This window comes from Mytilus galloprovincialis, chromosome 13 (assembly GCF_965363235.1).
Source record: "Mytilus galloprovincialis chromosome 13, xbMytGall1.hap1.1, whole genome shotgun sequence".
NCBI classification, from domain to species: Eukaryota; Metazoa; Mollusca; class Bivalvia; order Mytilida; family Mytilidae; genus Mytilus; species Mytilus galloprovincialis.
In genome coordinates, this window is record NC_134850.1 from 36,331,079 (window position 1) to 36,344,075 (window position 12,997).

The 12,997-nt window shown below is 32.3% G+C and overlaps 1 protein-coding gene across 1 annotated transcript; it reads right to left on the reverse strand.

Moving 5' to 3' along the window:
* Positions 1-970: 970 nt before the first annotated feature.
* LOC143056890 (solute carrier family 23 member 1-like) lies at positions 971-11,468 on the reverse strand. The gene is made up of 11 exons (XM_076230064.1): positions 11,081-11,468; positions 9,474-9,631; positions 8,917-9,032; positions 8,138-8,214; positions 7,452-7,633; positions 6,441-6,561; positions 5,609-5,765; positions 4,352-4,605; positions 3,353-3,626; positions 2,896-2,991; positions 971-1,424 (listed from the first exon to the last, which is right to left on the reverse strand). Exons 1-11 carry the CDS (start codon positions 11,411-11,413, stop codon positions 1,231-1,233), a joined length of 1,962 nt encoding a protein of 653 aa, XP_076086179.1. The 5' UTR covers positions 11,414-11,468; the 3' UTR covers positions 971-1,230.
* Positions 11,469-12,997: the final 1,529 nt, after the last annotated feature.

Here is a 12,997-nt window from a genome sequence, read left to right on the forward strand (position 1 = left end):
CGTTCCTCTGTTGATCCAAATACTGCAAATTCAGAAAGCAAAACACTTTTTAGCAGTGTTGCAAGTTAAAGAATGACTAGATAAATGTCAAAGCAGAATTAATAGTACAGGGATGTCATACTCGCACTATCAATAATGTGTCCCCAGTACACGGATGCCCCATCCCCACTATCATTTTCTATGTTCAGTGGACCGTGAAAATGGGATAACAAGAATGTGCTCATAGTACACGGATGCCCCACTCGCACCATCATTTTCTATGTTTAGTGGAACCTGAAAGTGGGTTAAAATCTCTAATTTGGCATTTAAATTTGAAAGATCATATCATAGGAAACATGCATACTAAGTTTCAAGTTGATTGGAATACAACTTCATCAAAAACTATCTTGACCAAAAACTTTAACATGAAATTTGCACTATCATTTTCTATGTTCAGTGAACCATGAAATTGGGATCAAAACTCTAATTTGGCATTAAAATTAGAAAGATCATATCATAGGGCACATGTGTCCTAAGTTGTTGATTGGACACAAAAACTACCTTGACCAGAAAATTTAACCTTAAGCGGGACAGACGGATGAACGGACGGATGAACGAACCAGACCAGAAAACATAATGCCCCTCTACTATCGTAGGTGGGGCATAAAAATCTCTAATTTGGCATTAAAATTAGAAAGATCATATCATAGGGAACATGTTTACTAAGTTTCAAGTTGATTGGACTAAACCTTTATCAAAAACAACCTCGACCAAAAACTTTAACCCGAAGCGGGACGAACAAACGGGAGAACGGACGGACGAACTGACGGACGAACAGACGGATGAACGGACGAACGAACGGATGCACAGATCAGAAAACATAATGCCCATAAATGGGGCATAATAAAATACGTATTAGGAGTCAATTGAAATAATACAAGTCAAAGGCAACCCCAACAGCGAGACATCGAACGATAGTACAATACAATAATACATTACAAATATTTTTATTATAATAACATTGTGCATAACAAGAATATGTGTAATATTGAAATATTTCAATTGAATGACACCCGGCCCAACGGACCTATTGCTACAAGTCACTTTGAATAGATACTATTATTCATACAGTTTTTGAATATTTTTGTGACTTAAATAATTTATAATTTTTTGAACATATTTTGATATCCTATGGCGTCGTATTGATTGTCTACAGTTTTAAACCATTTTAGTTTTATATGTTAATATCAGTCATTGTTGTTTCTGTCTTCTAAATGTTGGTGAAAATGGTATAAATCTTGTGAAAGATATTCTTTCAAGAAGGCGAGTGATGGCGGGTATCTCATAAACCTCCGCTGAATCTTCTGTTTCTCCCATTGGTTCTCCACATTCTTCCTCTATCCCTCCTGTAGCCCAACCCACCAGGCCTCTCTCTTTCAAAGTTCCTTAAATTAAAATTTTCTTATAGTGATTTGTACATTCATCATTCAAACTATAATTTATAGTATAAACCTTATTTTGCATGTTAAGTTTTGCTAATAGATATAGGAAGGTGTGGTATGAGTGCCAATGAGACAACTCTCCATCCAAGTCACAATTTATAAAAGTAAACATAATTACACTCTCCACAATCATATACTAGAATCTGTTACATCTGCTAAGTACTTAGGCATCACATTACAATCAAACCTTAAATGGGACAAACACATAGATGACAATATATCAAAGGCCAACAAAACTCTCAGCTTCCTTCGAAGAAATCTGAAAACATCAAATCAAAACATCAAGAGCCAGGCATACCAAGCACTTGTCCGTCCCAAACTCGAATACTCTTGCTCAGTTTGGGACCCCCACACTTCAGAATCTATTTCAAAGATAGAGATGGTCCAAAGGCGAGCTGCTCGGTATGCCTGCAACAGGTATCATAATACTAGTAGTGTATCAAACATGCTGAACACACTAAACTGGCCTATTTTGACACAACGCAGACTGCGTGCACGACTGGTTATGATGTACAAGATCACACATCAACTTGTTGCTATACCATCTAGCACAATTCTCATTCCATCAGACTCAAGAACCAGAAAACATCATCCTCACACCTTCAGACATATTTATACATCAAAAGACTCGTACAGATTTTCATTCTTCCCATACACAATAACTCAATGGAATCTTTTACCAACCACAGTAGTAAATACACAGACAGTCGACTCTTTCAGAGATCAGCTAACATATGCTGTTCTCTCCACTATTATTTAAAAAACTTCATCTCATGTACATAGTTTTAATCACTACATCTGTTCTTTGCACTGTTTGTAAATATAACTTAATTTTAATAAATAGGCCACGTATGCACCAGTTATTAATCATCTTTATTCAGATGGAAAACTGGAAAACTTAAAGAAGAAGAAGAAGAAACCATTATAGGTCAAGGTACGGTCTTCAACACGGAGACTGTATACCAATCTTTCAATTAGATAGTCTTCGTGCGTGTGGCCTTCAACAATGAACAAAACCCACACCGCACAGTAAACTATTTATGTTATAAAAGGTCCCGAAACTGGTCAAGGCCACTATGAAAACATTGACTGATTAACGGATATTATCCCCGGAGAAGTGTTTTTTTTTTATGTTTTTCGTATGAATTACATTTGAGAGTATAAATTGGATTTACAGAATAGAGACAAATAGGATTAAATATAGAATAAAGGACCTGAAATATTATCAAAAGAGAAAACTGAAAATAACCAATAATGAATAAGGGATAACGGGGTTCTGAAGTATAAAGAATAGAGAAAAATGGCGAAAATGAACAAAAAATAGAAAATGTGATGGTCTAAAATTTAAAGAAAAAACACGAAGGACTCCCAATCCAGACTTCTCATATAGCAAATAATGGACACTTATACTCACCAGGAACTGTGTTATCAAGGAAACATGCTGTAAATCCACCAGAAAGATTAGGATTGCTCAGTACCATTTCCAAAAATTCATCAAGCTCTTGAATTCCTGAAGCACAAATAGGAAAAATGTTCACTCGAGTAAAATATATAAGAGTATGATATAAAAATGAACATGCATGAGCTGAAATACAGGAACAGACAAAAGTCCGAATATTTCAAAATGAATCTCACATAAAGATAGTCGTTATAAATTGAAGCATTTGATGAATTTGAAGACTATGCGAGTGAAACAAAATTCAGTAAAATTTACTATACATTTTATTTTTAAACACCCACTTATAGTGCACACCTACAGTTACTAACCTTCTATATAGTTTGACCTCTGGTGGAGGGTTGTCTCATTTTAAATCATACTACAGAGTGGTGTGTTTAAAATATGTAGGTCTCGATGTAGGTGCGCTACTCACCTGTTTTTATAGAAGCCACGTTATTTGAAGCCCAGAAAGGTATCATCAATCCAATCATTATGGCAATGCCAATAATAGACAAATTCCTACTTGAATTTATGTCTATATACTGTACATTTGACATTATTAATCCTATAAACATTCCAAATCCTAAAACTTGCACTCCTCCTAATACTGGATAAGGTATAGTTATAAACACAGCAGCGAATTTACCAACTATCGCACAAACTATCAACATCAGAGCAAATACCTGATAAACAAAACGACTGGCAACCTGGAAAACAAAAAAAAAAAAATCATTGTCAAAACTAATAGGTTTAGCCAATCTTTTTCTTCAGATAATGTCTATCAGGAATATGACAATTGTAAGTATGCATTCGTTCCATTGGTTAATATCGATGATCGTTTGATTTTGTCTTGTTTAAAGGACTATTGATTAGTTCTCGTCCTGTACATGCATGAAATGTTTGCCACTGGACGATAATTAATCATTAATCAATTAAATGGATTGAAATGCTACTGTTTTTCGGTCCAACTGTATATTGCTTCCTCAGACAAAACTCATTTATTTTCTCACAAATATTCTTTTAAAATGTTAATTGAATAAAACCTATAGTGCTAAGATATAAAAATGACATCAAACATCATATCTTAACAGGAGAAGAATAGCACTAAAAGGATATAGATAACCTTCTCATGCCTGACCCATCTCAATCTTTTATGGAATAACACTTTTTTTTTTAAAGCGCTTAAATATCTTTTTCAAATTGTAACGATTTAATATAGCTGTTTATTTCTTGTTCATTTTTCCATTATCGTTTCTACGGACGGTATCCAAGTGCAAGTTTTATTTACTCTACCCTCTCTACCTACTCCTTTTTGTACCCACTTAACATAATTTATACATAATTATCATAATATAAATTCATGTAGTTTATTAAATCGAAAACAATTCTTTTATAATGGCCATCAAATTGGTAGCCTTATCAAAGCAAATACCCGTGTTATACCAATACAGCCGATGTGAGACCCAAATGTTGTTGTTCCATGTCCAGTTCCGAAGATTCCGGAAACAGCACACATAATTCCTTCTACACTGATTCCTCGATTAACTGCATGCACGGGTGGAGGAGGGATATGTGACATTTTGGCACATGCGTAATAGTCTGCAATCGAGTCTACTACCGATGTAAATGTTGCAGTTAAGTATGCAACGAATATTCCAGAATTAAAACCGATGCCACCAAATTGCCCTGTAAGAAATAAAAACACTTAAATAAGAACATTTAAAACATACTATGGAGACTTAAACAGTTCTAAAGAGGACAGTTGCCAATGTTGAATTTGGTGTCGTTATATTGTTTTGATTCGAGCAAAAAATCAATAAAGCAACGGAATATCTTATTATCCGCCTAGTTCTTAAAAAATATTGAAGATATATTTGTTTTCTTCATTTTTAAAAGCCATATATAAGTGGTATGTTTCAGATAACATTCAGATAGCGCGCAATATATTCCTTGTGCATTATCTTTTTTTTTTTCCCTTAGCCTAACTTCTAAATTAAATTTCATCGTAAAATTAGGGCAACATTAGTTCAATTATCAAGAATTAATAAAGATGAAATACACCCAGGCAAACAAAAAAATGGAGCTAGACTGCATAAGTCACCAAGGCTAGCGTCACCTATACCATGCCTGCTTCGCCTGCCGTATGAATCATGACTCAGTCAAAACTTTCCAATCGAGACAAGAGAAAATCGGTTAAATTGCAATCTTCCATTTTCTGTGGAATGTTTTCATCTTTCTTTTTTCCTTCTTTTCTTCATGGTGCTTATTGTCATTTTTTCCTTTGTTTCTTCAAGGTTCTGATTATCTTTTACCTAGTTGTTTCCATGGTGCTAATCGTCATTTTTCTTTGTTTTCTTCGTGGTGCTTATTGTCCTTTTTTCCGTTGTTTTTCTTCAAGGTGCCGATTGTCCTTTTTCGAGTTTTCTTCATTGTGCTGATTGTCTTTTCCTTGTTTTGTTAATTGTTCTGATTGTCAGTTTTCCTTGTTTTCTTCATGGTGCTAATTGTCATTTTTCTCTTGTTTTCTTCATGGTTCTGATTGTCATTTTTTCCTAGTTTTCTTCGTAATGTTGATTTGTCTTTTTTTTCGACTTATTATTTTAACCTCAATCTTTGTCGTTATTGTTGTTCTTGTGTTGAAAGTTCTTTTTCATTTCATTTCAATGAATGTTTTTTTTTTTAAATGTACCTGGATGGGGCAAATAAAACCAAGGCGTTGTTTCAATAACATGACTTCTAGCATCTGTTCTGGCTTCGTATTCTTTCTGGGTTTTATCATTTGATAGGACTCCTGCTGATGTAAATATTGCAGCAATGCTCCAGCCTACCAATATGGCGATCAACATCTGCATAATATAACAGACTAATTTAGAATTAATTATAACATGATTGAGATGGGATGTGAGAAGCAATCAAAACATAACTTTTTGTCTTACAAGTAAACTTTGAGACGACAACACACAACAAACAAGCAGAATACTTCAGTTTTTAATATTAATTAATTATGGGGAAAACCTGTTTTCTAATTCGACATAGAACTTTATTACATAGGTAACAAGCGTGGACACAGATGAGTGTGGATAGTATGTTTGGATGTTTGACAGTGTCTTATGACAAAAGGAGTTCTATGTTTTTCCTATATGGTGTTATTAACTGTGTTGCATGATGACAACTAATCTGAGCATAAGAAGTGTTGTTTATTTAATAGTTAGTTTTTATGCTAAAGACGGGCATGGAAGAGACAGTAATTACATTACTTACCAAATGATTATGATAGAATATGTTCCACATGTTTGATTTTGGATACATTTTGTAGCTAGGAGAGCAACGCAAGATAGGTTCATTTGTTCATGTTTTTTTTCTTAATGGGAGATGATACCTAGATTTTTACATGGGTAACAAAATTAGTGTCGGTATCATATGAAGAGTAAATACTAAGAAAATACATTCAAACGGACCTATCACATTATTATAATAATTATTTGTAGATTTGTGAATCAAATGACATAAAAGTTACATACAGATAAAACTTGTTGTAACGGATATCTAACGATGTGAAATCCTCTGTCACTTGTCCAGAAAGGTAATGGCATTCTCCATCCAGCTAAGTATAAAGATGTGATCAAGGAAATTATCACTGACCTGTAAAACAAAAGTGCGCTTATGTATTTATTTTTATACTGCAATTAGCCAACTATAGTACACATGTACCACATTTATACATACAAATTGGAATTGTACAAATAGAGCCTCGATCATGTTTGCCTACTTTATTGTTTAGCGAACAGCAATGTTAATAGGCTTTAGTTTACGATGTTTTGTTATATTTTGGATGAATAAATATCAAAATTGCGCTGTTGGACTATCTTCAAGCTTTCCTAATTTGGTGATCTGTTTAGCAATCATTTAGAATGTTAGAGTCTACACAATAAACTGTGACACTGTAATTTGAAGTGAAGATTGGAAGCCTCTTTGAAAATGACATCTGCCTTAAATTTCTTGAATATGATCATTACTGAAAAGATCTAAAACTTGACCATTTTGGCATTTTCCACCATTTTAATAAACTATTTTAGTGCGTATACTTGCTTTTTATGTCAGCTTCTTAATATGTGCTAGGTTTTTGCTGTTTGTAATTATTTATTTGCATGCCAGACTTTATTTTATTTGCTGCTGAACTACAACCAGACGCTCCAAATAGCTTTCCATAGACAGTTGTGCCATATAGGCCGTTGTTTGAGATTAGACATAAACCCCAACGTAAGAGGCTCCGTGTAAACGTTCATGTCACCGTGGTCGTGGTAACCCTAGTAGAAACTTGTTGGATATGTTATTATTATACTACTTTTTGTATAAGTTTTTATATTCGATACAAAAAAATCATTTGACATCATGTTTGATATCATGCCGAATTCACTGAAATTCTACCATATTTGAAATAGGTATTTCTTAGAAAACCATGGTCTCACCCTGAAATCTTATTCAAAACAAGCAAATATATAAAATCAATCCAACAGAAGTATTTATCTTACATGCTAGATATACCCCAGTGTATAGCACAAAAGTTCGCCATTATTTTAAAAACGGCTAAGGCAATGAGCAGAATGGTTGGAATGACTGTGATTGGTCCAATAAATCTCATCAGAAATCCTACCATTCCTGTTAATCCTAAAAATGCGTGAATACATCCTGCTGCAATTAAGGATCCTGAAAGCTGTAAATAATAAAACATTTAACACATAGTCGGTCACTGCATGGTCAAAATTATTTTTTTTAATCATTTTTTATACAAAGCAAGGTCAAGAGACTAAAACTGTTTACAGAGTGCTATTAGTTTTGTCTATTAGTGTTTTTAAGGAAATGCACGGCTTTAAAAAAATAAAGCTATTGTTTGTTTTACTAAAATTATCTTATGTTTGCTGCTTATAGAGTAAGAGTTTGCAGATCTAGAGAGAACATTGTTTGTTCATAATGTTTATTGACAATGCATTGTCATCTTTGCTATGCTCTTTTAGTAATTCAAGGAGGGTTGAACAGAGCAGTTCCAACGTTTGATAATGCTAGTGGAAGACATGCAGATAACGGATGCATCTCATTAACTTCAATCATCTTACTAAGTATGGTTTTTGGCTATCTACTTTGTGTATGTTGATATTGATTTCAATTAACCGTTCATATTTTTCAAATTCAAAATACCACATTCATTATGTATACTCACAATTGTAAACCTTGGATATATTATCGTCTCTCGTATATGTTCTTTTGTGTTGTTAAAATATGCAAAACTTTGGTTTACTAAAAAACAAGACATTTTTCAATTAAAATAGTTGATTTGTTAACAAAATATTATTGTTTTGAAGAAACTTAGATCGAGTTATTTGTGAATTTTTGTCAGGATTTAAAACAAGGAATATTAAAACATTAAAATGTATTGTTCTCGCAAGGTTTTCAAACACCCAATGCATAAATATCAATTTAAGACAAACTTATACATAGGAAAGACATATGTAACCACTTTTTAGAATCTATATTAAAAGTGATAACAAATTATATAATAAGGGTGTTTTAATACTGTACTCAGCCACGTTCGGTCTGGTTTTCAAATGCGTCCATGTGCGTAAAAGATGGATCTGCATGACAGTTTAAACTTTTGATCCTGTATATTGAAAAAAAAAACTATATTTCAAGTGGCAGACACAATTACCCTCTCTGTATCTGTGTGACTATTTTTTCAGATTCTATGACATGGGTTTTCAGGACGAAGTCAATAACACAGCCTTTGAAAACTAAAACAGCCATTGAAAACTAAAAGAGTAAAAAAAAAACACAATGCAAACTTATATTTAGAAGCAGAAGCAATAACAATCAATTTAGATCTAAAGTAGAGATAAACCTCCTGCAGTCCAAAAAAGGCACCCGTATTCGTTGCAAGTAAAAATTAAAAGTTCATGCATTAAATTATTCAAGTTTACCTTTCGATGGAGAAAAATAACCTACCGCCTGTGTTGTTCAGAAAACTATTGTGATCTGAGTTACATTTCCACTCTTCTAGGTTTGTTATAGCTAGTAGCGGTATAATGTAGGATGTTGTTGGTCCTTGATAAACAGGCATTCTGAAAGTGTAATGAGTAATGATAATTGAATCCATCAAAAGTGGAAAGCAATAGGGATATCAGAATAAGTGTATAAAGGAACAAGCTTAATAAATCACAATAATCGAAATCGCATCATCGATTCCCGAATAATTAGATTGTTAGACAGTTTTGGAATGGATCCATATTGTTGTAGGTTGTAATTGCCATATACAATATGGGTTTTGGTCTTGTTAAAGATTGGTACCATATACGTTGTGAGTATATTGGTGTTTGTTGTAGGATGTTACAATATACAGTATGGGTATTGGTCTTTGTTGAAGGTTTTAACCATATACAGTAGGGGTATTGTTCTATATTCCGAACACACAAGAATAAAGTGGAACTCGTCCTAAATACATTGACTACATACTAATGATACTTTGCGTAAACGATTCATTACGGTTACATTCAGCTAATTACCTTACACCAAATGTAACTTGTACAAATGTTGTCAAACCACTCAATAAAATTGTAGTTGATAATAATCTAGCTTTCAATTCGTCATCATCCCGAGCACAAGTTACCTCTGCTACCAATATTACAAGTGTCAGATTCCATGGCAATGCCAACAGTGTGTTCTAAAAATACAACCAAAGCTAAAAGATGATATATGATGATGTCCAAAAATGACTTCGATCTGTTTACGGGAATCCAAGAAAATTCGCCATCACGTCACAAAATTGCAATGATTTAACCTGAATTCATCCACTTTACTTTTGTACAGATATAAACTTTACTCTTTGTCTTTTAGTAGAGTGCACAAAGAAGAAAAATATCTCCTGATTTTGCAGATAATTAAGATAAGAAGCTTATTTTCAATCTTTAGTTAGTTAATTTACATATAGCTACCTTTTGATTTCAACATGCTCGCAAAACGAGTATTGATAGATCCGAATCACTGAATTCTTAATTCAGATAAGTCTATTTTTCATTTTCCCCCACAAAATGATTCATGTGTAGTTAATTTTTTTACTATCTTAAACTAGAAAAAATGAAACTGTCCAGCAAAACAGTGGTTTTGATTTGTTATCCGTTAATGTCGTTCCAAGTTCATAGCAGGATTTGGTGAAAATATAGGACGAGGTATGTTAAATCTAATTCTGTGATATAAACTTTTTTCAAGGTAATTGAACTTAAACTTCTGTGACCATGAATATATATCCAATACTAACATCACAGATGAAACAATATGATTGAAGGTCACAACAATACTGCATCATGGTCACAGCAATACGGTATCGGTTTTGTTTTCTGATATGTTTTAAAAGAAAATTTCCCTCATGCAAAGCGCTGATTCCTTTCACGGATTTGGCTATACTTTTTGGACTTTTTGGATTATAGCTCTTCATCTTTTATATAAGCTTTGGATTTCAAATATTTTGGCCACGAGCATCACTGAAGAGACATGTATTGTCGAAATGCGCATCTGGTGCAAGAAAATTGGTACCGTTGATTTTATTTTAAAACAAACTCTTTATAGGTGTTCAATACTGTTCGAGACCAAACTTCAATTGTTATTCCCAAAATAAATACATTTGTTATTCCCAAACTTCATACAATTGTTATTACCAAAATAAATACATTTGTTATTCCCAAAATTCATACAATTGTTATTTCCAAACTTTATACCATTGTTGACTGAACTTGTACCGGCATTAAAGTTGCATGTGCCATGCAGGTAGACCAGATGTTGAAAACTTTAGACATACACACGACAGCACAAATTTACCTAGAAAAAATGTAAACCACACCACATAGCCAAAACGGAAATATATATAGTCGCAAAACAATAAACCATTGCAGAAAAAGTAACAAAATTGATACGGAAAAGTATTGACAGGGAAAATGTTCATAATTTATCAAATAAATATCATTTCGGAATATACATACTCTGTACAATTATATGCACAATGAGTATATATAGGCTCAGGCATTTTGAATTTAGAGCTTTTCATTTAAATATTATTATAATAGTTATACTTATAGAAATGGGTATTAAAATAATCGAACTATATAAAGATTCTCACCTGAAAAGCAAAGAAAAGGGTGGACTGCAATGCCGGTCTGTCGCTTACTTTATACAACAACTTAGCTGATTGGTCTTCTATCACAACAGAGTCAGATTCAGGGTCTTTCTTTTCCTTTAGATTTGAATGAATAAGACAGTACTCCTCTTGGTTTTCTGAATCACAGTTCTCTATTGACCGCTCTTTGGTCATTTGGAGTTGCTCGTTTTTTAACCCCTCTGTCATGTCTTTAATCTGAGTCTTATAGATTGGTGCAATTCCTTCACTGTTCTTTATCATTCTATTATCTATTTTATGGACATCATCATTGAATAAGTCATTCTCTGATGTCATTTCGAATTACAATAGTGTATGCTTATTTACCTTATGTAAGACCAAATACTATTATTAACACTTCTTACTGTATATTTGTTTTCGGTAGCCATGTACTCAAGTTATCAAGGAGTGATAGTGAATATTTTTTCTACATTATGCATAGATCAAGGCCAAATCTAGGTTGACTTTAAGCATGTTAAGCCATGATTTGTTTACTAGTATATGGTTATGGTAATTTAGTGCACCGATTTTGACCCTGTATGCTGCAAATTAAAAGTGGCTAAATAATGCAATATGATTTTGTTTAGATTAAAATGCCGTGGCACGAGTAAAGCCACCATGTTCTAACTGTTTTTAATGGGAACAGTGTATCTAATTATATTTCTGTTCCTGGTATTAAATTAAGCTTTTGTTTAGATAAAGAAAATCTGAATAAGGTGTTTTGTGTCAAACTGATTTATCTTACCATTACAACCATTTTACAGTAAGAAAAGATAACATGTAGACTTTATAGTGAATGTACAGTAACACGCTGTGTTTTATAATTGCAAGCCAAATGTTGAAAAAGAAAAAAAAATAATACCAATATACCTTGGGTTGTACATGTCAAGTTTAATACTTCTATATATATGCTTATTTTATTATTTTTTATGTGAATTGAACAATTCTTATATACTCGGTCCGTGTAACACTTATCAATTCAAACTTTAAAAAAGTTTTGAAATTTTAGATTTTTGGAATTTTGATCAAAGTTTTAAAATATTAAAATTTCAAATTGTGCAAAAGTTTTGAAATTTTGAAATTTCAACCAAATAAATAATTAAAATATCAAAATTCTAAATGTCGTTTTTAAATCTGATAGTTTAGAAATTTGATCAAACTTTTAAAATACTAAACCTAACGGTCCGTGTAACACTTATCAATTCAAAGTTTTAAAAAGTTTTGAAACTTTAGATTTTTAGAATTTTGATCAAAGTTTTAAAATATCAAAATTTCAAATTGTGTAAAAGTTTCGAAATTTTGAAATTTTAACCAAATTATTAAAATATTAAAATTCTAAATATCGTTTATAAATTTGATAGTTTACGAATTTGATCAAACTTTAAAAATACTAAACCTAACGTGCAATTTTGATTATTTCACTTTTTGAAAGTTTGATTTTTTAATTTTTGATTAAAATATCAAAAATAGAAAGGGGTTAAAAGAGGGGTACCTGTAAACTCTGATGTAAACACGACTCTGATAACAATCATTCTTAGTTATAAATAAATAACACGAAATATATCAAATCATTTTTAATTACAAAATAAATAATGGAAAGAAGAAGCCCTTTTATATATATATATATAAAACATATTAGACATCACATGGGATAACAGTATCCTGAAATTTTAAGGTTGTGCATCTATCAAAAAAAAAATTGTTAACCCTATTTAAACCATAATTAAATAAGTTGATTTAAATCTCTTATATAAAGTTAGCGTTTGAGATAAATAATTCAGAGCTATTTGGTGTTCCCAGTGCCCAACATTTAGAAGTAACAGTGAAAACTGACCAACTCACAGTAAACCAAATAGTATTATTCGCCTTTTTGACGTTCCT

What these genes read in the sequence shown, in the direction of transcription:
- LOC143056890 (XM_076230064.1), bottom strand. Translation starts at nt 11,413, where the DNA reads ATGACATCAGAGAATGACTTATTCAATGATGATGTCCATAAAATAGAT. An exon ending in CAAGTTACATTTGGTGTAAG is followed by an intron (nt 9,033 to 9,473) that starts GTAATTAGCTGA and finishes TTACACTTTCAG; the next exon opens with AATGCCTGTTTATCAAGGAC. An exon ending in GCTGTATTGGTATAACACGG is followed by an intron (nt 3,627 to 4,351) that starts GTATTTGCTTTG and finishes TTTGTTTTCCAG; the next exon opens with GTTGCCAGTCGTTTTGTTTA.